This window comes from Bolinopsis microptera, chromosome 1 (assembly GCF_026151205.1).
Source record: "Bolinopsis microptera isolate Bmic1 chromosome 1, MBARI_Bmic_1.0, whole genome shotgun sequence".
NCBI lineage: Eukaryota > Metazoa > Ctenophora > Tentaculata > Lobata > Bolinopsidae > Bolinopsis > Bolinopsis microptera.
This window is the reverse complement of record NC_087072.1, coordinates 19,979,294-20,006,093: the sequence shown is the minus strand read 5'-3', so window position 1 is coordinate 20,006,093 and position 26,800 is coordinate 19,979,294. Positions and strand designations below refer to the sequence as shown.

The 26,800-nt window shown below is 36.9% G+C and overlaps 2 protein-coding genes across 2 annotated transcripts in view; one reads left to right on the top strand and one right to left on the bottom strand.

Annotated features, from left to right (window-relative positions):
* Positions 1-26,123, bottom strand: part of LOC134826162 (TBC1 domain family member 12-like) — a 63,850-nt gene extending 37,727 nt beyond the window's left edge. Inside the window, exon 1 of the mRNA XM_063838476.1 lies at positions 26,113-26,123. The gene's annotated coding sequence lies outside the window, so the exon portion shown is untranslated. The remainder of the gene's footprint in view (positions 1-26,112) is intronic.
* On the top strand, positions 9,267-26,787 carry LOC134826161 (uncharacterized). The gene is made up of 16 exons (XM_063838474.1): positions 9,267-9,342; positions 9,856-9,915; positions 10,392-10,560; positions 10,928-10,968; positions 11,457-11,648; positions 11,848-11,927; positions 12,210-12,419; positions 12,856-12,945; positions 15,971-16,060; positions 16,336-16,461; positions 17,834-17,917; positions 18,171-18,333; positions 23,867-24,052; positions 24,683-24,844; positions 25,391-25,507; positions 25,715-26,787. Exons 1-16 carry the CDS (start codon positions 9,267-9,269, stop codon positions 25,762-25,764), a joined length of 1,896 nt encoding a protein of 631 aa, XP_063694544.1. The 3' UTR covers positions 25,765-26,787.
* Positions 26,788-26,800: the final 13 nt, after the last annotated feature.

Here is a 26,800-nt window from a genome sequence, read left to right as displayed (position 1 = left end):
AACAAGCACATTGACTTAGCTAAAGCAAAATATTATAAGAAATTTTTTGACGAGCATTGTGAGAACTCTAAAAAGCAATGGCAAATGATTAACACGCTGTTGAACAGGAAGTTGAAAGAAAAAAATTCTATAAAACTGAAATGCGACGACGGATCTATTATCAGCAATGGCACCGATGTTGCAGCAAAATTTAACAACTACTTCTCAAATATAGCTTCAAACATTAAAGCACAGATTAGTGCTAGACAAACTTTTGATCCTGGGGGTTTTAGTAGATATCTTAGGAACCCAACATCGAATTCGATGTATCTTAGGCCGGTAACACCAACTGAGGTGAGTGAAGTGATTCTAAAATTTAAGAATAAGTCAACACTGGATACCAAAATTGGGCCGATGAAAGTCGCAAACCATGATAGCAAGTTCACCGGTGTGATTTCTACTATCATAAACTCATCATTTACACAGGGCATATTTCCAACTGCTCTTAAAACTGCACGCGTAATCCCTATCCACAAGGGAGGTAGTAAGACAGATGTCACTAACTATAGACCCATATCTCTTCTTAGCTCATTCTCAAAAATTTACGAAAAGTTAATGCACACTAGAGTCCTTGAATTTCTTGATAAAAACGGCTCTCTGTTCGAAAGCCAATACGGCTTTAGACCGGGGATGTCATGCGAGCATGCTCTTCTTAATGCACAGAACTCTATCCTTCATTACCTTGGCAGGAAACAAATTGCGGTGCTCCTACTGTTAGACTACTCCAAAGCTTTCGACCTACTTGAACATAAAATTTTGCTTAAAAAACTGGAACACTACGGAATTAGAGGTATAGCACTAAGCTGGTTCGACTCCTATCTTCACGATCGTCATCAGTTCGTCACAGTCAACGGGGTTGATTCCAGTCCCAAGACGATCAATTATGGTATTCCTCAAGGCTCTATTCTGGGCCCCCTACTCTTCGTCATCTATATAAACGACCTCCCCGGAATCTCAGACCTGGCCAAGTTCATACTTTACGCCGATGATGCAAATATTATAGTCACGGGCCATAACGAGGAAGAAATTCAAAGTAAGCTCTCTATGATTGCAACACTTCTAGTGAATTGGGTAAGAAGCAACGGGCTTTCTTTAAACCTGAAGAAGACCCACTATATGGTCTTCAGTAACCGTAAAGTATATTATTCCAAAATAAGTCTCAACATATCTGGAACAAACATTGAACGGGTTACTGAGGCACGGTTTCTGGGTGTTATAATTGATGAGAAACTAACATGGTGTAAACATATCACAGCGGTAAGATTAAAAATGAGTAGGTACATAGGCATCATGTTCAAATTAAAACGACATCTGCCCCTAAAAGTGCGACTACAACTCTACCATAGTTTTATTGAGGCACATGTTAACTACTGCTCGTTAGCCTGGGGATTCGCGGCAAAATGTCACATTGAGACATTATTCCGTAAACAAAAGCAAGGAATGCGGATGGTTATGCCAGGATATGTAAATTACTTTTACAAAGACGGCAAATTGCCAGCTCACACCAGAGAAACATTCTGCAAATTTGAGATTTTGACAATACACGGCATCATCGTAAAGAATGCGCTTACATTAATGCACCGCATGAAGCACTTTCCCAACACAGTACCTGTATCAATTAGAAATTTGTTTCCAGATAACATACCCACGCATGGTTCAAATCATGAGAACAGTAGCGAATGGCTAGATACGTACAATAACCGATGTTTCAAAGCATCCATCTTTTTTAAAGGACCTTTACTAGCTCTAACAGACACCAACAAGAACATCACGTCCCTACCTAGCTTATTTTCAATAAATATTTACAAATCGAACGTAAAACGCGTGCTTCTTGAGCAACAGTCAACACTAGCTAACTCAGAGGACAGCTGGCCAGCATTTCTGCTACACAACGTACCTGGTTTGAGGAAGTCCAATAGATGAGGGATGATTGAGTAATACAGCGACCAATAATCGCTAAATCATGACATCATATCATAACATAACATAACATAGGACGACAGCAAACACACAATAAACGAGCAGTAATAAACAACGTTCGCTTAATGGACTGACATATTTCAGCATATTTTTCACTGCCAAAGCGCTGATAACAGCAAGCCTTACCCCACTCCGCGCGGCTTTTTAATGCACAAAATCTTAAAGATAATTCTCGCGATAAAATTTTCATCGTCACGCTTGAAAATTTCTAGAAATTAGAATAGCCGTATATTATAACAAACTATAGCAGGATTAAAAGATAAAAGGTTCTGGGACTTAAGTGGTACAAATAAAATGAAAGGCATGCTGATGCTAATCATGCTTACGTACTGTAATGTGTCGAGAGTTTTTTTTTTTTTTTTTTTTTTTTTTTTTTAATTTTTACTATTTGACAAAACAATTGATCTTTTTAGTGTGAGTGTGATTTCAACTTTGAGTTTGAAAATATTTTGAAACGACTTTCGATATTATTGATTATTATATTATATTTAATAAACTGTCTCAAAGCCCTTAGAGGTGGCTCTATACGGGTCTTTACAACAACAACAAAATTAAAAAAGCTAACATGTTCATTACTGAGCGGCGCTCAGCCTGTCATTCCAACTAATCCATATAATTATAAACATAAATGTAATAACCTGGGATCCCCAGGTAAGCATGTGCATAGTCTTTCAAACTAAATTTTGAAATAAAATCTTTTGAAATGTTTAACAATTAGATTTTGTAATTTTATATTTTTAGACATGTTAATTAAAGAGTGATACTTGTAAAATATCGAGTCCAACTCGGCGCGCGTCCTGGTAGGTTGTAAACCTACAACATTTTAATGAATATTTTAAATGCAAATAACCTTTTATTTTATCAATTTTCATTTTATTATTGACGGATGTTACTCGTCTAAATTTCTTCGAAGTAGCGCGCGCCGGGCCAAATCATTAACAATGGTTAAATTTTATTACTGTTCACTTCATATGTCATATTTTTTTATTGACGATGTCAACCCATCGAGATCGTTGCTCTGCGTAGCAGAGCAACGATCGACGACGAAGCAAGGATGCTAGTTCGCGCGTCGAAGCGGCAAAGTCCTCCAAATATTTTTTGAACTGATCAAAACTGAAATCGGCGCGCTTATTACTGGGCCGCGCTCAGCCTGTCATTCCGCCAAATCTTTATTATAATGTTTATGAACATAATAGCTTGGGGTCCCCAGGTAACGCGCTTTTACTTCCTTGACCATTGTTAATGATCTGGCCCGGCGCGCGCTACTTCGTAACACTTGTCATCGGGCCAATATTTCGAGAAGAAAGCGGTGCGCGCTACATTTTTAAAGTAAAATACAATTTTTATTTTCCACAGAAGAATCAATACATATTGAATTATAAATATCCGATAATTCCATTAATAATCATTAAAAGTTGCTTTGTCATTTGTAAAATCAAATACGAAAAGCCGTATGCTGAACGCGCGCTGCATTTTTCTGCTGCTACCTAGTTTGTAGCCGCTAACATCAAAGCCGCCGCGCGCGCCGAGTGCTGAGGTGCATTATCATTGACAATTAAACTTGGTCAAAGATATTCATATACAATTCCTAAATTAAATCAATAATCATGTTAATATGAGTATTTAACACTACTCGACAACAAATATTTGCCGGCCCATCGACGATTCAGTCGCCGAAACAAAAATCAAATGTTTGCTTTTTCGTTTCGGGAACTGTTTGAACTCAGTATTATATCCGACTAATCATACTTTATAATGGTTAAAAAACAAAATAAAAAGATTTTCCTCGATGGGCCGGCATTCGCAACCGCGAAACGTTTTGAGTTCCAAAAACGATGATACCACCAACAGGCCTTAATTGATAAGTTTCATGGGTGACGGGATAAAGTAAGATGTGTAATTTCATATTGCCTATCACCTATCACCTAAGTTACTTTGCATTTACTGCTTCTAGTTACACGATAGCGATCTCAGCTCCCAATAACGTGTGACCCAACAGAAGGGATTGTGGAAGGACACGTACATTTTTCAGTAACACGTGCCCTGATTACCCCCTCCGTTGAGCTACTATACGGGGAAATTTAGACGAGTAACATCTGTCAAATACTTCCAAGAAATTTAGGCGAGTATCATTCTGCATTCGTTTATTACATTATTATGTATTGATTCGAATTGTCATTAGTCACAAAAATATTAGAGAAGGAAAGGAATCACATGTAAAGTTACATAAATATGATCGACACTCACATTTAGTCCAGTTGAGCACATTTTGATCATGATCATGCTAATAAATCAGTAAAGCCCGTTTTATAAGTCGAGCTCTAGTACATATTGTTGGAACCCTGTTCTTGGGTTAATTAAATAACAAATAATACTCAATTATTATAAATACAAATTAGATGAATAAAGAGGTTATACAAAACTTGTGTCAAAAGTAACCTTGTTACTCTACAATGTACTCTCTTAAATAGTGAATGATTGATATGGTGTGACTCAGTAACTCACACTACTCTGCTCTGACTAATAGTTAAAACACATTTCAATACTAAACTAAACAATGTCTTTTTTACTATTAGATTAAACTACTATTAAATTAAAACTACTACTCCTGATGATGATGTTCTTCTTACTATATGAGGGACTTCTGAATGATGAGGACTTCAAGTAAAACTGGAACTGATAACTATAAAACAAAAACCCTGGGGGAAAACTACCGTGAGTAAAGTGAAAGGTAATCCACGTGAAACTATAAATGAAAGTGAAAGAGGAAGTGGGAACTCCTAGACTAAACTACTAAACTATAACTATAAACTACTTACCACTCTTTCCACGTCACAGAACACAGATAGTATCTGTCGACTGGAATCTGTGGGATCACTAAAACAACGTCACTCCTCTCCCTTCTGCTACGCTAGAGTCTGGAGTCGACAACGTCACTCCTCTCCCTTCTGCTACGCTAGAGTCTGGAGTCAACTAAACACTGGACACTCCTCTCTCTTCTGTTACTTCAACTAGAGTCTGGAGTCGAGCCTTGTCTGCCTTCTGGAGTCCCTTTACCCCAACACTGTATATACAATCACTGGAACTAAACCTTTGCTAAAGTGAGATACAGGGTTAGTAATATGAAGTACAAAAACAAGCTACAAATAGAATTAAGATTCTAACACATATAACACTTATTGCGCAGCCAAACATCTTTAGTTATGGCGTGATGATGTTTAAAAAAGATTTTAAAAAGGGGGACCTTCAACCCAGTAGCTGATACACCTCACAGCAAGTATACCAACTCAAGTTGTTGTTTTCTTGAGCTAATTTACCATGTTGTTTGTCTAGAGGTTTAGTATGCTCTTGCTAGGATTGGTGCCCTAAAAAGAAATGTGATTTTTTGCATTTAGATATAAAATTACGGCTTCCCAATCATTCGATTATAAGACTACTACGTCAACTGAGGAGATTTTAAGCAAATATGGAATCTTGTACTTGATTTTATTTGATTTGCACTGTGCACAGATCCAACGACATAGGTTACATTATTAGTAATACATTATGATGATGATGAGAAAAGACAATTTATAAAAAAATTATTTATCACCAATTCAATACATAATCAATAAATATATTATATCCGAATAAATTTGATTTAAAATTAAATGATACAAGTATACTAGCAGCTGGCTACAATGAGCATTTTAATAACAATAAATAGTAGAGATCAAAAACTTTAATTTCCAATAGAGAAATTTATAGAAACACACCTAACAAATTTTACCCTGCTAATAGCTATTAAAAAACATTAATATGTGTGAGGAAATTTAGTTGCATACTTCATGCCTGTGAATTTTATTATATTGCATTTGTTTGATTGTAAACAAAGAATGGAATTTAGAATTTGTTTCCATTTAAACAAGAATTGCGCCCGTTGTTTCGTTTTGGCGGACGCTAGATTTCCATTCGCTATATCTATAAATATAAGCTCTAATCAGCTCACTTCATAATAATAATATACACAGAGTACACTATACTACGCATGCCACGTACAAATTGGGCTTATTACCTAATACTATACATTACATAGTATACATTAAAATACACTCGCGCCGCGCATTTATTGACATGCTAGCTATATACATCACATCTCCGCAAGCATTACTCGCGCGCTGCACTGTGTGCTAGTTGTCATGGTAACTTACGGAAGGAAGGACTGACGACATATTTAAACCCACCTACCTCGTTCTCCAAAATCCACGTTTTTCTGCAAAAACGTCCATTCGTAACCTTTCACTATTATCCTTTTACAAAAGAGTGTGAACGGAAAAAATTGTATCACATGCAAAATTCTGAAAGCAGTGTATTTCGTATATTACTAGGGTAGTATGATAAATTGGTGCAAGGTTGACCAGAAGGTGCAAAGATTGCTTGATTTAGTTTGCATGAGAATTAGAATATGCCTACATATTGTCTGTCATTTCCAGGTAAAGAAAGGGACGGTAACCATCAACATATTAGATCAAATCTCTATGATGATTTGTTATCATTCCCTCAATGGCAAGGAATAATGACATAATAATACCACACATAGAAGTTAAGGGGGCCGGGGGGGTCTTCATCAAAATTCTCTCGAAATTGACTTTATAGTTGTTTCTGATAGAGGGGAGTGATATCTATCAGCTGTTTTTAGTCCCATGGAAAAATATTGTTCCTAGCCGAAATTATTGCCGGTCAAAGGTCAGCGCCTATGTGTAATTGTATTGCGCGAGTGATTTTTAATCGCGCGCCCTGAAAAACAAGTCTAAAAATCTATCTTCTCCTACATTTTTTGAGCAATCACCTTAAAACTTTCAGGATATGTTCTAAGGACCATTTAGAAAAGATTGTCAATTCTGATGATTGTCAGTTCTGATGATTTTGTCTGTGAGTTTTTCATCACTTCCTGACATGAGTCAGACCTCAGCTGGATCCTTCCTGTTTAGCTTTTTCTGAGCTTCCCGCTCGACCTCCTTCTTCAATCATCATCATCAGTTAGAGCTGCCGTGCTCTCGAACTTTCCCTTCACACTCCACCACGGCACCTCCTTCGAGGCCTCTTGCCAGGTAACACCAGCTCTCAGACATAGGCAAGCTTACCGCGCACGGCGTTTTTTCTTTTTTGTTTCGTCTTTTCCGTGTGTGCCGTTTTGTGCCACCCTCTCTGCTGTTCCTGCGCAATTGCGCTCATTCGCTCTTCAATGGGCTGTTCATTTGACAGAGTTACTGGCTGGCACTCCAAACATCTTCTCACTCACAATCACCATCAATCAAATTCAAAATTATGCAATCAATCACTATACATCCACGATCATATGATCAAAACACAAAACTTTGTTATATACTGTTTCTGTTTGAGATTTGAATAACGTTACTGTAATGTTTCAAATTATATTTTAAATGTTCAAAAAATGTTCAGAATTTTGAGATAGGCCTTAGAAAATTTTTTATTTGATTTTGAAAATCTTGGACCTCGTTTTTTGACGATTTTTTCAAATCTATCTTCTCAAAAAAATGTAGTAGAAGATAGATTTTTGGACTCGATTTTCAGGGCGCGATTGAAAATCGCTTGCGCAATACAATTACACATAGGCACTGACCTTTGACCGGCAATAATTTCGGCTAGGAACAATTTTTCCATGGGACTAAAAACAGCTGATAGATATCACTCCCCTCTATCAGAAACAACTATAAAGTCAATTTCGAGAGAATTTTGATGAAGACCCCCTTAAAGTAATGAATCATAAGACAGTGTATACCAGAGTGTGAGGTAAATAACTTTACCTTCACTGTATATACTTCAGTGTGCATTATGTTTCCAGGTATTGTGTGAGGCAGTGTGCGCGGCAGGCAGTGTATGTGGCTGAATTTCAAATTTGAATTTATTCATGAATATAACATAATATGTATTGATTGTTTTGTGGTGAATATAAATTTTTTCATTTTATTTACCCTTTAGTTTGGGTAAAACTTATTACTTAACAGCATATAACCCTTTGGCCTTTAGTTCCCGAACAGTGGAAAACATTTCATTTGTTTTATTGAAGGAGGTGACCGGGACATGATTTCAGGCCTGACCGGGACCAGGACCGGGACCGGGATACAAAATTTGACTTGACCGGGACAATCAATGATCCCTCAAATTATTCAACAGTTTCATTCTCCAATTCCAATTGACAATTGAGCGTAGCCCAAGTTGAAAACTTGATGTTACTTTGCACTTATGAGTTATGTATTAGTTACCGAGTAGAAATAGCTTTGATCTACACTGTGTACACACTACACAGCAGGGCAGTGCAGTAAACATTGTTTTATTTGGCTCAGAGGTTGTTTAAAGATGAAATTCACAATGAATGAAAGTAAAAACTTAAAATCACAGTGAATGAAATTATGTAAAAGATCCCGGTCAAAATCCCGGCAAATTTGAGTGATTGACCGGGACCGGGACCAAGAATCCTGAATTAACCGGGACCGGGATCATAAATCAGCATTTGACCGGGACCGGGATGAAAAATGTGACTTGACCGGAACCGGGATAGCTCAAAATTGCCAATCCCGGTCACCTCCAGTTTTATTGTCGTTTGTCCAGTTTCAGGGAGAGTTTGACAGTGATTCATTTGGTTCATTTTGGTTCATTTTGGTTCATTGCATTAGGAATTGATCTCGAGAAAAGGTTAATTAACCAATTTAACATAAATTTGTGCTCTGTAACTGTAGCACTTGTGCACGCTTGTATCCCCTTTAAAATTATCTTGTCTTTATTAAATTTAGCATTAATATTTAATATTAATAGTACTCTCATCTGTTACCAAGCATGTCATGCTCCTGGTTTTGTTGCTAACAGGAGGTATTACTGCACTGGTTAAGCGTTATTCTGGATCATTATTAAGCAAGAAACATTGCTGTTCCAAGCTGGCATGCAGTAGGCACATCAGAAAGACATTAAGGAATGCCCAAAAATGCTTGTAATCCTGCTGAAGCTCTCCTCGCGGTTTTTAAAAAGGACCATATCTTATGCTCCGGCTATGATTAATATCATTGGAAAATAAATAATCCAATGTATGTCAAGATATTCTATCTATATACATTGTGTACCTACTTTTTGAAATAACTTTCATGATTTTTGGACTTGGTTTAAGTGTTCTGCCTATGATTTTCAAATCACTATCAGTAGAATTGAGCAATTCTACTGGATCATTTGTAAACATTTTGTCTCCCAAGGCTATGTCAGTTTCATCTCCCATTGATTTAGAAGTTTGTGTGGATTCTTTGGAATCTGCCATAGAAGCCGTCCAAAAAGGTAAGACTCCTTCACTCATATTGATAATTGTTTAAATGATTTAGAATTTATATGAAATCCTTATTCATATTTATATCATACGTCATTTTTGTTCTACAATGTCCATTAATAATGACCAAAGCCTTTTATATTGCTGACATCAGATTTCTTAGAACATGAAAAAATGAAACATAGTTTAGCTATGCTGGCTTGGGGGACTAAGAACCCTTTCAGCCAGTTTCAACCTTGTCCCTTTCAAATCCTATGCTTTCAAATCCTATGCTTTCAAATCCTATGCTTTCAAATCCTATGCTTTCAAATCCTATGCTTTCAAATCCTATGCTTTCAAATCCTATGTATCATCATAAATAAATCCATACTCATAGAATCAAAAAACACTGGCCACCCACTCTCAAGCCTCAACTACAGGTTCAACTAGCACTTTCCCAGAAATTATGAATTTAACACATAAATTGCTTAGTTGAAAACAACGTGATGCAGATGGTATAGTTAAATTGTTCACCCTGTTTCCAGGCGCCAGCAGTGTCGAGCTGTGCTTCAGTGCTCACGATGGAGGATATAGTCCTAGTATTGGTAATTAAAAATTTAAAAAAATATTAGTATTGGTAATTAATTAATTAATTCGTAATTAATATTTTAATACAAATACAGGGGGGCCATAAGTCAGTGTGCATACGTTAGCCCAGTCACTGAGTGCCCAATTTTGTTAACAAGATACACAAACACAAAATGCTTGATAACTTCGTCATTTCTTATCCGTTTTGCCTCATTTTTTCAGATCAGATGCAACATTTAATAATATACCGTCTCTGAAAACATTAGGCGTCCAGCATGTTCAGAGAGAACAATATAGGTGTTTTAATATTGAATGGGTGTGGTCTAAAATATTCGAACTTTTCAAATTTTGGCGACGGAATCCTCGAACAAGTAGGTACAGTATGCCATCTGTATTATATAATTATAAAACAGAATATATACCAGTATTCGATCACATTTGACACCATTTCGTTACATCGGTAATCTTTGTCACTAATAAATTTTATTCGCAGGGCTATTAAAAGTTGTAAAAGATAACCTTCCCCTTCCCATATTTGTCGTTGTGCGACCCTACAGAACAGATTACTGTTATTCTGAATCAGAATTCGAGATCATGAAGGAGGAGATTAGCATTGCTAAGCATGTCGGTGCTAATGGATTTGTCCTGGGTGTCCTTTCTCAGTGAGTTTTAAAAAATGAGTTTACCTTCTATTAATAATGGTTAAAAACTTTATTGGTAATATTTCATGTGTTATAACTCTGCCTCAGTTACTTCATGTTGACCATATTTTTGGCACATAAAACCTTACTAGTTCTGATAAATGTTTTGTTACTTCTTATAAAACCTGCTTGAGCTGAATTTAACACTGACAAGACGTTGTAGGGAAGTCTTTCATGTAGCTATATAGTTACAATGTAAAATAGTTTGTAACTTATACTACAGAACTTTACAAACTATGCATTTTCAAAGTAACTGTCCAAATCGTAGACGAATAACGTCATCTTGTCGTATCATTTACACCCTACAATGAACACACGTTTGTTTCAGAAACAACCAGCTAGACATAAATCGGTGCAGTGCTCTTATCAGTGAGTAATTTCTCGGACACTTGTCTTACAATCGCTAGCACTTTAATTATAATAACTTATATTAACTTATATTAACTTGTATTAACTTACTGTATATTAACTTATATTAACTTATATTAACTTATATTATTACTTATATTAACTTATATAAACTTGTATTAACTTACATTAACTTATATTAACTTATGTTAACTTATATTAACTTATATTAACTTATATTAACTTATATTAACTTATGTTAACTTATATTAACTTATATTAACTTATGTTAACTTATATTATTACTTATATTATTACTTTAAATATTAACTTATATTAACTTCTGTTAACTTATATTATTACTTATATTATTTCTTATATTATTACTTATATTAACCAATCCTGCATTTAGATATCTTTTAAGTTTTCAAAAATAGAAGTTTTTCCGAAAATAGATGTAATAATAATGTTATGATAACGTTTATTAACTTAAACCCCACCTTAATTAGGTTTGTGTCGACCCCTGCCCTGTACCCTCAGTAGGGCCTTTGATGAGATAGCTAACCCTATCCAAGCGCTGGACGATGCGATAAAGTGCGGCTTTGAGAGGATCTTGGTCAGCACGGACCGGTATATCGGAGGAACCCAGCTAATCGCAACCCTGCAGGAGCATGCACAAAACCGAATCAAGATCATACCTGGTAAAACTAGAATATATTATTACAATTTTATGTTGCACGTCTTATCTTCATCTAATTATATCGCAGATTGTGGATAATGTTCCGATGTTCGGTGTCAAATAGATTCTGACGAATCTTCTGTCGTGTGAAGCGACTGCTCATGCTGTTGCCTTAATTACAGAGCTTCTCACATTGCACCTTGTAATAAAATGTTTTTCAGCTCGAAACACAGAGTCTACAACGGTAGACCAGCTGAGAGAAGAAAATAAGCGGCTGCATGAGGAACTTGCAGCGGCTAAGGTAGAGTGAACAGGAAATAATTAGGCTGTAATTCTTAAGAATGTTTCAGGTTATATTAAGTATCTGTTTTCTATCATAAGATCATATCCTGTTGAGATTTCTCAGTCACTTCTAGTAATGAGAAATTCATATTCACTCTTGAAATGTTCCGATCATATTCGATAGACGAGGAAAAGTTTATGAATCATTGTTAATAATATAACAATATGTCGCACACACACGTCACAGTTCACACACGCTCACGACATAACCACAGCAGGCAAACAGTAACAAAAACCACAGCAGGCAAGCAGTAACAATAACCACGGCGCGGAAGAAACAGACCACGGAGGACTAGGAGCGTTCTCCCTGGGCTCCCTCCTCAGCCACCCCTCCGTACTTAGCAAACTGCAGAACATTGACATCAGGTTCCTGCTGGCTGATCTGCTGAGGAGTGAGAGTGATAGATACAACACAAACAGTCCTCTTGATTCTACTCCCGCCTCTCCACAGGTCAGAAGATCTCTTTATATTCGGTTACGTGTAATGTCACGTGTTATGTCACGTGTAATGCCAAATATTTTAGGAGTTAGCACTGGGGTCAGTTGTCTCGAATTTACTTTTAAGTAACCGTTGAATCCGCCAGTAAGCTTGCCTATAAGTTCTAAGTATTCTAGTTCTATCACTTGTTCTTACCGTTACAATTATGCCAGAAGTTTTTTTCATTCTTGAAATGTTTCTCTCAATGAGCAATAACTACAGTATGTAGGTTTTACATGAGGGATAAGAGGGGTAATTTGTAACCTTTCAATTATTCTATCAATGTAAAGTGTAAATCCCAGAACCCTAAACCTTCATGTGTACGTTACAGATCAAACAATCAATTATCAATTACTAAAAGTTTGGTCAGTCCTTGACGCACTAATTCTCAGCTTTATGTTCAACTCAGATGATGAATACCCGCTGCCAATGCCACTGTCGCAGTTCAAACAATACCAACAATGTTCAAAAGCTTGTGCCAGAGTTCAAAACTCTTCAGGTTGCTATTTGGGGTGCACCTTATATACTTGCGTCTCTTTTGGCTCTCTTCTCTTTAACCTTGAAGCACGGCGTTCTGCCCGGGTCTAGGACCTGTTTGAGTTAAAGTTAAACGGTTGAAACTTTAAACCTTTTGACCACTCTTGGTAGACATTTTTGAAATACATCTTTGTGGATTTCTTAAAAGATCATTTTTTCGTTGGATTGGTTTACCTGTCATCTCTGCCGTTTTCTGACAAATGTGCTTAAAGACCATTTTTGAAATTCTGGATTCTTTAACCCAAATTTTCTTTTGGGTCAATAACTATCCCTGCGAATTATCAGAAACCATTTGAACCAATCGCTGGCCCTTAGAAACCCCCTTTTGAAACCGCTTAAAATGCCACAAGTTGTCATAAATGTGTCAAAAGTGCTTGAAACTCTCGGATTTTTGAGTGGTCTTTAAGCACTTTTGTCAGAACGGCAAAAGACTGATTATCCAGCTAAATCGTTATGTGACCGGTTGAATCCACATTCGGCCGGATAATTAAGCATTTATAATCGTTCCAGTCCCAGTTTCTACCATAAAACCGGATAGTGGCTTACTGGATATGAAATTTTAAGGTATGGGGTCGTTCACATATTACGTAATCAATATTTGAACAATTTTTACCCCCCCTCCCCCCTTCTGTAATCAACCGTAATCAAGACCCAACCACCCCCCCTCCTGACAGCAATATTACGTAATCAATATCATGGCCTGACCCCCCCCCCCCCCCCCCTTGACTTTTTTCCTAGAAAACACTTTTCTCTACGTTTCATGCTACCCTGATCATGCTATCATGATGAGCCGAAATCATTGTTATGATATCCGGCCAAGCACCTTCTAAACTACTTACTATTATAGCCGGATATTCGATCAATTTCTAAATTTTATCACTTTCAGAGTGAAATTGAGTGTAATTTGAATTTAAATATTGTCAAATTGTTATTATACTATTATTCTAGAGGGTAAAAAAGAAAATTTTGATTACGTAATCAACGACCGAAACCCCCCCCCCCCCCCCCGTAATCAACCGTAATTATTTGGAAACCCCCCCTCCCCCCTCGGCTGATTACGTAATATGTGAACGACCCCTATTTACAAAATTTTTAATGTTTGTTAAGGTATAAAATGGGCAAAAGGGTATTAAATGCGAAAGTGCGGAATCCAAACCAGTCTTGTTTTGAGGTTATTTTGAAATCGCTCAATCTTGTCTATAGATATGTCTGGACCTTCTTCACAGATGATATAACCATTCCTTATCAGAATATCGAGCTATAACACTTTTTAATGATGTACATTCTACGTTCAAAAATTAAACTCCGGTTCAGTTCCGGTCCGGCTAAAAAAAGCTGAAACGATCAGGACCAATCATATGTCGTATTTGAGATAATACTAATCTTAATTATAATTCGGAAGATTATCTTTGTATGTCTGTACGACCGCCCACGTGCAAATTATATGAGAAATAGGAAGCTGTATAGTAACCATGGTAACGGTGTTCAAAAGTGCACGTGCAAAGATTTGCGAGCGAATTTTGATCGGTTTTGTGGTAATTACGTTGTGTTCAGTGCGAGCTACATTTTAATTGGCTGTATCTTCGGTTGTGACGGATATTTGTTGATGCTATAAAAACTGACTACCAAAGAATACTATTAGCTTCCTCCCTGTGACCACGGGCTTTCTATCTACTTTATAATATTAAAAACCATTTATGTTGAGTCAGTGAAACATTGACAGAAAATGATAGTGCTGCCTCCCCCTTTGCAATTCCTAGAATTTAGTGCTTAAAGAGGCAAGATGCAAAGAGATCCATTCAATAAATTATGAAATAGAATCAATTTTTATAAAAATGTAGTATTCAATATTTCGTTACAACCGATTGTGCGCGATTATTCCTTACTGAGGAGTCTTCAATCGATCAACCGATTCACGTCACTGCTGGGTCAATAAAGTGGGGGAGGGGGGGGCCGGGGGGGGGCCGGGGGGGGGGGGGGGGTTGGGTGGGATCAATCCCAGGTCCATTTACTCTTCAACTTTTGGTCACATGGGCACAGGCAATGCCCCTTAAAATCAGTCAAAACTTGAATTATAATGAAGAAAATAAACTTCACGATCGTGTATCAAAAATATTTATTTTTTAAAGTTTCGATTTTGACCGACAAATGATGAAAATGTTGCCCATTTGGGCATGGGCATCCCCCTCCCCAGTATAGCAAGACATTTCTTTAAGTATGTTACGCCCTAGTAATTTATACTTACACAGAATTTAGTAATTTATATTTGCAGTGCATCGGACACCTTGCTCTATGCTACAGCGATGAATTTTCTTAATTAATTTCAACATATATTATATAATACAAACGAAACAGGATCGTTAAATATTAAATAATGTCTATGGATAAATTATGATAATTTTAATTCTGAAGACAGATCTGTACTCTTTGATCTGTCATTGTGAAATACCTGTACGAACGATCTCCAAGCTGTAGCTTTATTCACTATAATTTCTTTTAAAAAAAATCAAATATCACTGAAACTTTCCGCGTTTTTGGATTCACTAGTCTAGGTGTGCTAAAAAGGTGCTTCTAGTGATTTTTATCATGACGAGCACTGACAAAGTCGTCATCGTATGTTGTCTTCTTTTCACCAATCAGGCGCACTTTTTATATAGAAACTCGATAAAACTGTCAGTCACTAGATAGGTATATTGAGAATGAAGAAATTGTGTGCTGCTTTGTATTCAAGAACCAAAACATCCCGAATGACACCCAACTGGATTCCATCATTTCTATAGTTAATAGTTCATAGTACTATATTTACAGTATGCACTGAAGGGGTATCCTAGGAAGTTTCTTGAACTTTTAACAGGTACCCCTCCTCATTTATCTTCAAGAAAAAATAAGTTTTAATTTCTACAGTTAGTATAATAACCAGTAAGAAAGTATCTTCACAGATGAACCCCAATCTAAAGTAATAAAGTATGCTAAACGTTTATTTGCAGATGGCAAGTGTCCAGAGATTACGCAACATATCGCCATCAAACGAGGGGTTGATGAAGAGTATGGGATCACCTGACAACAACGGACTTGAGGTATTTTGTCCTGATTGTTTAGCTTAATATCCTATTAGATGGTTCAGGTAGGATGGTTATTCGATCAAATATAGTGCTTTTCACAGACAACCTGGCCTCTCTAAATTTCTTAACATTTCCACTTCTGGTAATGATTGACTTATATCGGCAATGAAATTGCCTGCCAAATTTGATTGCTTTCAGCCCATCAAGTTTCCCACGAATTATTTCTGGTATTGCTTGACGCAACTCCTTTAACGACAATTTTATTTCTGGTAATGTTTAATTAACTTCAGTACGTAAGCGCGTTTAATCCACTCAAACCCACGATAATGGTGAGTGGCATGATTAATGACAGCAACAACGTGTCCTCAAGAGACCAACACACCAAACCCACCGTTCAGCGCAGAGACTCCCTTCAGGTACCTCTCCAAATGTCATGGTGTACATTTTATTGGGAACAAATATCTCTCATATTCTAATTTTGAAGTTGTAATTTACATCCTGAATTGAATTGCTGGGCGTGACGTGTTTTTAAGTGATTTAAATGCATTAGACTCGAAGTTGTCCTCCTAGAAAAGCCTGCATTCACTCCATCTTCACAGTAAAAGCATTAGTATCATTACGGCTATAAATAGGCATTTAGAAGCTTGGGCCTATGATTACAAGAGCACTTTTACAAGAGAGAACTAAAAATAGCGTGTCGCTTAATCTTATATTATACCTTTAGCGGGCCCATCGCATCAAAAACTTCCATTTAAAATTTGAAAGGATCATCCCAATGTTTTTATACTTTGACATCGGTCACAAATAACTCATCCCGGCTCTTTCTTTTTATTGACGCGCTCTAGCTACACCCTTTAGTATCTTTCAAATCCTTACAGTACAAAAAATGTCCTGAAAACTATAAATTTAGCAGCTCCGGAAACTAGTAAGAGTTCATTTTGCACCATACACTGCCCTACCCCACAGTCAGAAAATGGGAAAATAAGTGGAAAATGTTTAAAGTTTTAACCTGAGTTCAAATATCCTGTGACGAATTATGCTTCCTACACTTTTAACATTCCATCCAAAGAAAGGTTCAGCATTTTTAACCTGTTCTCGTCCTACATACCCCTATTTATCTTCTAAGGTACAAACTGTTGTATAATACATTGTAAAAGTCCTGAATCCTGATCGTAAAGCCAACATTCAACCAACAGTGAAGGAACTATAGATTGGCATAATTAGTTACGTTCATTTTGAAAATGAGATCATGGACCGTTCGTTACATTGTGGTTAAAAGTGATTTGCTTTATCCTGCTCTGAGTAAAATCAACAGCAGCGAGCGTAGGGCGGTAGGGTTACACATTAACGTAAGCAAAATCAAGGTAATGGCACTAAATATGGATTATGTAGTGACCTCCGAAGTTTATCTGAAGAAACTATAGAAAATGTGGATGATTTCGTGTACTTAAACTCTTGGACAGAAAGCACAGATATAGATAGGGAGGTCAGGGTTATGAAGAGGTACCCTACATAGACTGAATAATATCTGGAAATCTAAACTTCCAAAGAGCCTTAAGATCTGATTGTTCATTGCAGCATGCAAATTAGTACTGCTCTACGGACCAGAAACCCAAACGTTAGGAAATACGTCACGTTTTGCTAAAACTATTGGCTACATCATCTATTGGTTACATCAGCAGAAACATTCTTGCTTGATAGTCCACTTTCGCTTTTACAAAAACAACGTTGATCCAAAGAATTACCCCTCTAAAAGCAGATACGATAATTACATAGATGTTATTTCAGGTTCCAGGATCCGAAGGATTTGCAGGGACTGGTTTCACTAGGAGACGAAGTCTTGACGATCCAACCTCCAACAATATCAGCCATGTTAGTTAGAAGCTTTTATCCAAATTTGTAGAAATTGTGCGGTTTTTTGATGTTTATTGTCGTGCACTTTCCCCGCTTCGTTATTAGACGTGGAATGTATCTTTCTTGTATGTATCGAACAGTGGTCACTTGTCATGGTCTTTATATTAAGTAATTCAAAATCATTCACAAATATTCACAATGTACTTGAAGGGGTTGGAGACTTTTAAATGATTATGCAGTATACACACATTAAGCCCTTCTTTTCCCTCAGATACAACCACCAATGGACACATCAGACCTGTTGAAAGAATGTCACAACATGAAGAAAGAGCGCTCACTCTCAGCACCTGAAGCGCTCTACTACCCTAGCATTGTTGATCAGGTGCTGGCTTTCAAGCAGGACCCCAGACTCTTGGCTGGATCTGGAAATGCAGGTATGGAGATCCGGCTTAAGTTTTTATATTGTATATTGTATAAGTGTCAAAGTTAACTTAAAGCTAACTTAACCTGGTCTACACTCTATACACTCTACAGGGAATGCCTTGTAGGGACAGGGGGGGGGGGTCCAACCTCATTTTGCCTCATTTTGGGCACCCAAAAAAGGCAAGTAAGAAAAAAGTAATTGCACTAAAAATCGATGCTGTGTATTGTCTCCCATGCTATTCAATGGTTTATTAGGGGTAAAATGTGGTTCCTGGGGTGGGGCAATCCCAGTTTTACCTATTTATTCTCCAAAATTATTGGGGAAAATACAACTTTTTCATCCACCAATTCAAAATTTGTAATAGTGACTTATAGCTCCACTGATTTCATACTTTAGTATGAGAGCCCCATAGTTTTTTTCCACAGTGACCCCGATATGGCGATATCCAGCGTTAGTAACTGGAACCCTTCTAATTTCTGGCCACAATCCTTAAATAATATTTTAAACCTGGTTTAAGATCAAATGAAGGTAGTGAAACAGTTACAGTAACAGCACGATATGGAAAACTACTTATATTAAAGGGGACTACTATGTTAAAGGGGAGTAAATATCTATTGAATGGTAAAATTACTGATATGGTGAGCAACGAAAGCAAGGTTAATAACAAGAATATGACAAATGCAAAGTGCGAACCGATAACAAGAAATCACAGATGCCCGAAGAAACTGTGCCCGCTAGGCACGACGTCATAGGGCATAATGCTGGGGCACAATTATAAAGTTCTGGGGTCAGACGATATCCATGCCGGATGTAACTTTAAGAAAGAATCCATCTAAAAGGGAATGATGTAGAGGGGAATGATCAGTGGAACAGGAAAAAGCAAAGAGAGTAAAAAGTGATCTTATGACAAAATTCAAACAATTGTCTCACCCATCGCCTGACATTTCAGGGTTTTTAACCCCATCACCTTAACCCCTCGGTGCTTTTTTTGCTGAAACTCATATTTAATTTGAGGGTATTATTTTTTCTCTTATTAAGAGAACACCCTATTCACAACTGAAAAGCACATATTGAGCACAAAAAAGATCAAACTTGAAACTAGTTGCCTAATTTGGTACCTTTCATTGTGCGTGCAGCCAAAATGACTGATATTTGTCGATTTCTCTACAAATAAGCATTAAAGAGTTTATATCGCTTCATAAGTTGTAAATAATTGTGACTTTTGCGGTTGTTTTAAGCTAAGATTCAAGTCTCTACGACCTTCCTAGCTCAAGTTACCAAAATCGAGTGCTATTTTTAGCTCGCTGAGCCAAAAAAACAGTTTTTTGTCGATATCTTTTAAGGACACGTTCATTTGAGTTTGAGGATATTGGTAAATATAAGTGACCCTATTAAAAGGCACAGTGTAGTTGACTTTGTCACACTATGAAATTACACAAACCCTTGATGGTTAGGATAATCGTCTCATCCTCTAGGCTAACTTTGTCACATAACGATATCTTAATCACGTGATAAGATATCGCTTAAATACGGCCGGCACGGAAATGGTTACATTGTCACACTATAAACATGTGACAGAGTAAATATGGACCCCTTGCTGCCGTTTTTGACCAAAATTTTGAGTGTCCAGTTGATTGGATGGGTACATATGACCATTACCTACATATTTTACGACTTTTTTCGTTAGATGGTGCACTCAGGTTTACTATGTCACACATTTAAGAAAATATGTGAACAATGTTTAGGGAACCCTGATAAGCAATGCTGAGTAGTGTAGGTTTATTTAATGGCCAGGAAGTGCTAGGAATTGTTATTATATCATATAGTCGCAAGGAATTAAATTACAAAGGCACAGACAAGTTTACTTTGTCACATAATCTTGATGATATCTGAACATGTGTGAAATTGAACAAATAATTATATACCTGCTTAAACCCTTTGTATTACGTACTATGGATCAAACAACACTGCTAGTACCATGCACCAGTCACATAAATCATTATCGGGTGGTAATATGTTAACAGTGTCACAATTAAACTACCGCAACATGGTCAAAAATAGGGTAATTTCGTCACAAAAAATTATTATAACTCTGTCAGCTCCTTGCTGGCAAAATAACTAGTTTATCGAAATTTTGTTGATGATAAAGTTACATAATAGTATTCTAATAGAGGTATACTTCTTCAAAATAGGGGAAGGACATGTTTACTTTGTCACATCAGTTATTATAAGAGTTAGGTAATCGTCATCAGATTAACCGATCTTTTTCGAAGTATGGATCGATTAATATAGGCAATAAAGCATCCTAATTCCTGTGCCAATTTTAACACACTATCTTGATATTGTTGGGGCAGGAAAAGTTAATTTTGTCACATTTTCAGTGTCTTTGACAAATTAATCTAAAATTGTTAAACTTGAGCTCTGATGTTCTGGAAAATATTCTACCAATCGTGAAATGTTGAATTCTAATAGAGTTATAGATCTTCAAAATAGGGGCAAGACATGTTTACTTTGTCACATCAGTTATTATTAGAGTTAGGTAATCGTCACCACATTAAAATATATTTTTTTGTAGTTTGGATTTAGGTAATAAAGCAGCCTATGCTAATTTTTACACACTATCTTGAAATTGTTGGGGCAGGAAAAGTTAATTTTGTCACATTTTTAGTGACTTAGACAAATTTAACCTGAAATTGTTAAACTTGAGCTCTGATGTTCTGGACAATATTCTACCAATCGTTTCTGAAAGAATGTTGAATTCTAATAGAGTTATAGATCTTCAAAATAGGAGCAAGACATGTTTACTTTGTCACATCAGTTATTATTACAGTTAGGTAATCGTCATCACATTAACATACATTTTTTTGTAGTTTGGATTGATTTATTTAGGTAATAAGGCAGCCTATGCTAATTTTTACACACTATCTTGAAATTCTTTGGGCAGGAAAAGTTAATTTTGTCACATTTTTAGTGACTTTGGCAAATTTAACCTAAAATTGTTAAACTTGAGCTCTGATGTTCTGGACAATATTCTACCAATTTTTTCTGAAAGAATGTTGAATTCTAATAGAGTTATAGAATATATAGATCTTCAAAATAGGGGCAAGACATGTTTACTTTGTCACATCAGTTATTATAAGAGTTATTATAAGAGACTATTTCATTATGTAATCATTGTTTTTAACCTATTTACGATTTCGTATAATTTTTTGTGACAATGTAAACATCAACTGATCTTAACTTGCATCAACTACATTGTCATCATGTAAAGTTTTCCCGCCTTTCAAACCAAAATCAGATATAAATAATTCGCCCAAAATTTTAAATTCCATATATTGTGACAGAATTAACCTCATTTCCCAATAACCAAGTGCCTGTATTAGCTAACTATTCAAAGCAAAATATTTTAGGGCTATGATTGGTACTCCGTACTTGGTAGATCAACCATCAAATAATGAGTAAAAAGGGTTTTGAGGACACCTCACAGTAGAATAGAGGTATGGTATTCTGAGTGTGACAAAGTTACCTGAATATTGCCTTGTAACCGTTCGATCCGTGCCCTTTAACCAATGTTGTATCATAATTGTTAGATTGACCTAATCTACTATGTTTCAGACCAAGGAATGATAATTAGACAACTGCAGTTAACTAAGTCACACAAAATGTGACATTTGAAACATTATAGTGCCTAACAACAATAGATTTTCTTTCTGAGCAGTGCATATGGGAGTATGGGTTACGTGGCTAATGTTCAGAACTTCTAAACGTGCTAGGTTAATAGATGTCAAAATTAAGCCACTATCGTCAAAAACGCTATTATTTTTGTTTACCAATATCCTCAAACTCAAATGAACGTGTCCTTAAACAAAGCACTGGAGACCTTATGTTGCTTTACAATGACTTGTATGTTAATGTGGCTTTTGCGGTTATTTTAAACTAAAATTCAAGTCTCTTGGACGTTTAGGGACTGAGATAAAATTGTCAAAAATTGTCAAAATTTGCCTCATTTTGCCTCATTTTGCCTCATTTAGGGCACCCAAAAAAGGCAACATTGGGATGAGGTAGAATGAGGTTGGAACCCCCCCCCCCCTCTTGTAGTATTGGATGGGGTCTAGACTCTTAAAACATAAAATAATACAACTAGATGCTATTTCGGGCGCTTCCAAACACCTTCCGTTAATCGTCTTCATCCGGGGATTACAGTATTACCTGTAACGGTATAGTTTGATAGTTTCACGTATATTGACGTTGGTGCTGACACGAACAACCAACAGACATGACCAAATGTTACCTCATTAATATGAACTCTATAAACTGCAAAATAATCAATAATACTATAAATAAGGAGATGCCTGGATCAGTATTTAAACTTCTAAAAATAGTTCATTCAAATCCCGAAAATCACCTTTTAAGGTTATGAAATCGTGAGTTCCGTATTAAAACTCCGCCCACATCGTACCTGTTTAGTGGTATTCTATCTATTTTAAACGGTTACAAGTATTAAACTGCTTTCATGGTAATTAAACTGTTCCTACCCTCTCCCTCCCTCCCTCTCTCCCTCCCTCTATAGTAGTTCTGGAACTTTCTGCACGTTTAAGCTAAAGCCAACAAGTAAAGAGTTTTGGCTCCTAATAAAGGTGTTTTATAGGTAAGTAGTTTGGCAGTATCTAGATAGCCTGACCCCTGTTCGCGAACAACTGTTCGCCGAACAGGTGTTCGTGTTACCAGATCATATTATAGGTAAGTAGTTACCTGGTGGTGCATTTAGTCAGACAGAGCACTTAATGTCATGGTTTAAAGGTTTCCTCGTCAGTACATTACCTACCAGGTACGCAATACGTAACATCTATATCTCATAATTGTATTATTGTGAATCGGAGGTAAAGCAAAGAATTGGGGGATCAGTTGGAGACTGCTTTGACAAAGCTATGTTGTATACTAACCAGTCGATAGTTATCTGTTATCCCCACAATCAGTAGTTATTAATTAACTCTGTAACTCATGACATTATTACGCACACAAACTCTCTCCATTATCTCTGATCTCTGTATTACAAAGCTCTCCCAAAAAAGGGAAAGTGTTAGTAAGAATGAGATGGTGGTGAGACTTCCTGATGACAACACCCTCCTTCCCTCACCGTACAATAATACAGCACTCACCTTCTACTCAACCAAACAATTACTTTACAGTATCCTGATTGCGTCACCCATCATATCTGTAATCTGCATTGCACATCTGGCTAAGAATTGTATAATTAGTGAGCGCTTTGTTCGGTGCTATTGTCCGCGGCGCTATTGTCCAAGACTGATGTGTCGTGGAGATGATATGATAGCTGCGGTGCGCTGTCTGAGCTATCTCTCTCTCTATTGAGGTTACTATTGAGTGCTGACGTGCTCAACTCAATAATATGTCTTTACTGGTGTATGATATTATTCACATATCTGTGCTGGAATTCTATTGATATACCGCTACTCTTTGACACTGTATCAAGCTGTGACGTAGTTTAAAAGTTAAAAGTTGAGCTATAACCGGTTTCTCTTCAGGTAACGCTAGTGGAAGTAACCTGAGAGGAATGTTAAGAATGAATGTACGGCGAGGACCCCTTCAGAAGAAACTAGATGCCCTGAAAGCCAGTACCCATATAGACGAGGAATTCAATGCGGTGATGAATGTTAATGAGAATAGTAACGACTCTGAGCCTAACCAGAACCTCAACAATTCTTTGAAAGGTACCGAGTTTGGGTTGATTTATTTGAGCTGGTTTGAGTTTGGGTTGATTTATTTGAGCTGGTTTGAGTTTGGGTTGATTTATTTGAGCTGGTTTGAGTTTGGGTTGATTTATTTGAGCTGGCTTGAGTTTGGGTTGATTTATTTGAGCTGGTTTGAGTTTGGGTTGATTTATTTGAGCTGGTTTGAGTTTGGGTTGATTTATTTGAGCTGGCTTGAGTTTGGGTTGATTTATTTGAGCTGGTTTGAGTTTGGGTTGATTTATTTGAGCTGGTTTGAGTTTGGGTTGATTTATTTGAGCTGGTTTGAGTTTGGGTTGATTTATTTGAGCTGGTTTGACTGCTGCATTTTTATTAAGTTTGTGCCATTATCGGACCTGTCCGATTGTAGCACTAATTATATTACCGATTATATTATCTTTTAATGCGGTTTTACGGCAACCAATAGAATATATTCTTGTTCGTAACAACAGACTAAACATTCGGGCGGAACGCTGTCTTGATCATTCTAGAAATAGAAGTTTCGTTTCTCCGTTTCTTAAACCATGTTAAAACGTTTAACACGATCTGCAGAGCAAATCTTCTCAAAATAGATTAGATCATGCTTCACTTGTTTAATGTTTTTTATTTCAGAAATGGATCTATGTGATTACAGCATGGTAAATAAGCGTAGAAGATGGTATGGTCCTAACCAAAAGAAGATAGATGATAGTAATTTAATGCACGCGCTCAAGAGCGGTCTCGAGTACAGCAGGACCCTAAAACAAGAGTCGGATTTCAATGTATTTAAGAAAGGTTGGTTGTTTTTGTGTTAATTGAACTGCCACTTCCGCAGAGGGCGTGCTTTCCTGATCATCTCAACCGGAAATGTTGATGGTATCTGCAAGATACTAGGTGCTACATCCTAATCATTCTGAAAGTTTTGCACGTTATTTAGACAATGTTTTCCGGCAAATTTACCGGTCTTCTCCATCAAAGATAAGGAAATCTTTGTTACAAAACAACGCCGTGGGGCATACAAATCCGTACTCATTTTTTATCACTTCGCGTAACGCGCTTGAACAATTGCTCATTTCTTTATTTTCAAAATCTCGCCACGTACGTGATGTTTTTCTCTAACGCGCGCTCGTGGATTTTAGGCGACCATTCCTATCTCTTAGAATGGGCTGGTCAGAAAATCGTTAACGAAACTTGGCTATTAGGCCTTTTTTGGAATCGCAAAGTTTTTGACGTCACACACCACTCAGCGAAATCTATTCTTAATTGATTCGTGAATCTCATACAAGAGGCTCTGAAAGGCCGCTGCCTCCATGGCAAAAGTTAAAAGGATTTTATTTGCAGAAGTGGAGACCTTGTACGAAGGCAGTGAGTGCATCAACGAGCGGACCATCATGTGTGGGAAATGTGGCAAAACTCACCACCTCAGCTGGCTCAGATATCATCAACAATTCAACACAGGTATAATAAATCCTTATTTGTAAGGTGAAACTCCGTTTTCCTTCTAGCGCGTCTACGGTTCCACAGATTTCAGGAAAAATTACCAAAGCGATTACGTAATCGGTGAAATCATCGTAGTCATAACATCATTCGCGGAATTCAACGGTATTTCACAGCCGCAAGTGATAGCCTTTATTTGTCATAACAATAAGCTCACACTGTTTTCAGAACACTGGATACAGTGTACTGGAGGGAACAAGGCCAGCGATAACACCTAACCACTTCCTCTTACACAACTTGCTGAAAACCTCCTCAGTAATTTATTATTGCAATTCTCTCTTCCTCTGAACATGAAAATCTCCGAGGATAATTAAGACTTTCCTACGTCCTGTCGTCACAGTATATATATGTATGGAATATATATTACAGCACTGCAGTTTTATAATATTGCAGTTAGCTTCCCGCATTCAATGACGTCAGTACTTCGCTCTCTCTAGTGTACAACTCGCTCCAGCACTGTACTACACGGTTTACGTTTTATTGATTGACCGAACATTGCATGTTTAAATGTATTATGAATAAGTGGTGGTGGTGCCACTGTAATATCTGAGACACAGTCTGCATACTACAATAAATGCAAGTAAACATAACAAGGGGTTTGGGATCAGGTGGAATGAAGGAAACCTGAGAGCTTGAAGTATTTTAAGTGAACAATATTGGAACTTTTATTGGGAATCTGAGCTTATTGAGGCGATTGTGAAGTCATTTGTGCCGACAAAGAGATCAAATTTTCAATATGCTGCTTGGACTTATGACGATCGAATGTGGATACCATAGCAATATAATGTGCACAGGGTAGCCCAGTATTTCCTTGTCCCTTCCTGTCCATCGTGAATCCCTCCATTGCAATATTACTCTTTCAACCTTCTTGAATCTTAATCGAGGGAAATTTGTGGCACCCTGTACATGTTTGAGCTTTCCAGCACTATGCAAAGAATTATCTTTATCAAATACGACTTGTGGGATTAATAAGTATGAATTTGTTTATCTGATCATCTGAATTGAATTAATTGATTGGATTTGATGGCATGTTTCAATCGGAACTTCAATCTATGGGGTCCAATCAGAGGGTTTTGATTGATTCCTCTTCAGATTATGATTTTGGTTTTCACCAGATAAAGTTTGGTTGAATTTATTTCTGATATAATAATACAGTGATTCACGAGTGTCTGTACATTTTTCTTGTATAAACACACGCGATACCCCCAACCTTATTATCTACATTTATAATGCTGTTTTTTGTAAAATAATTGT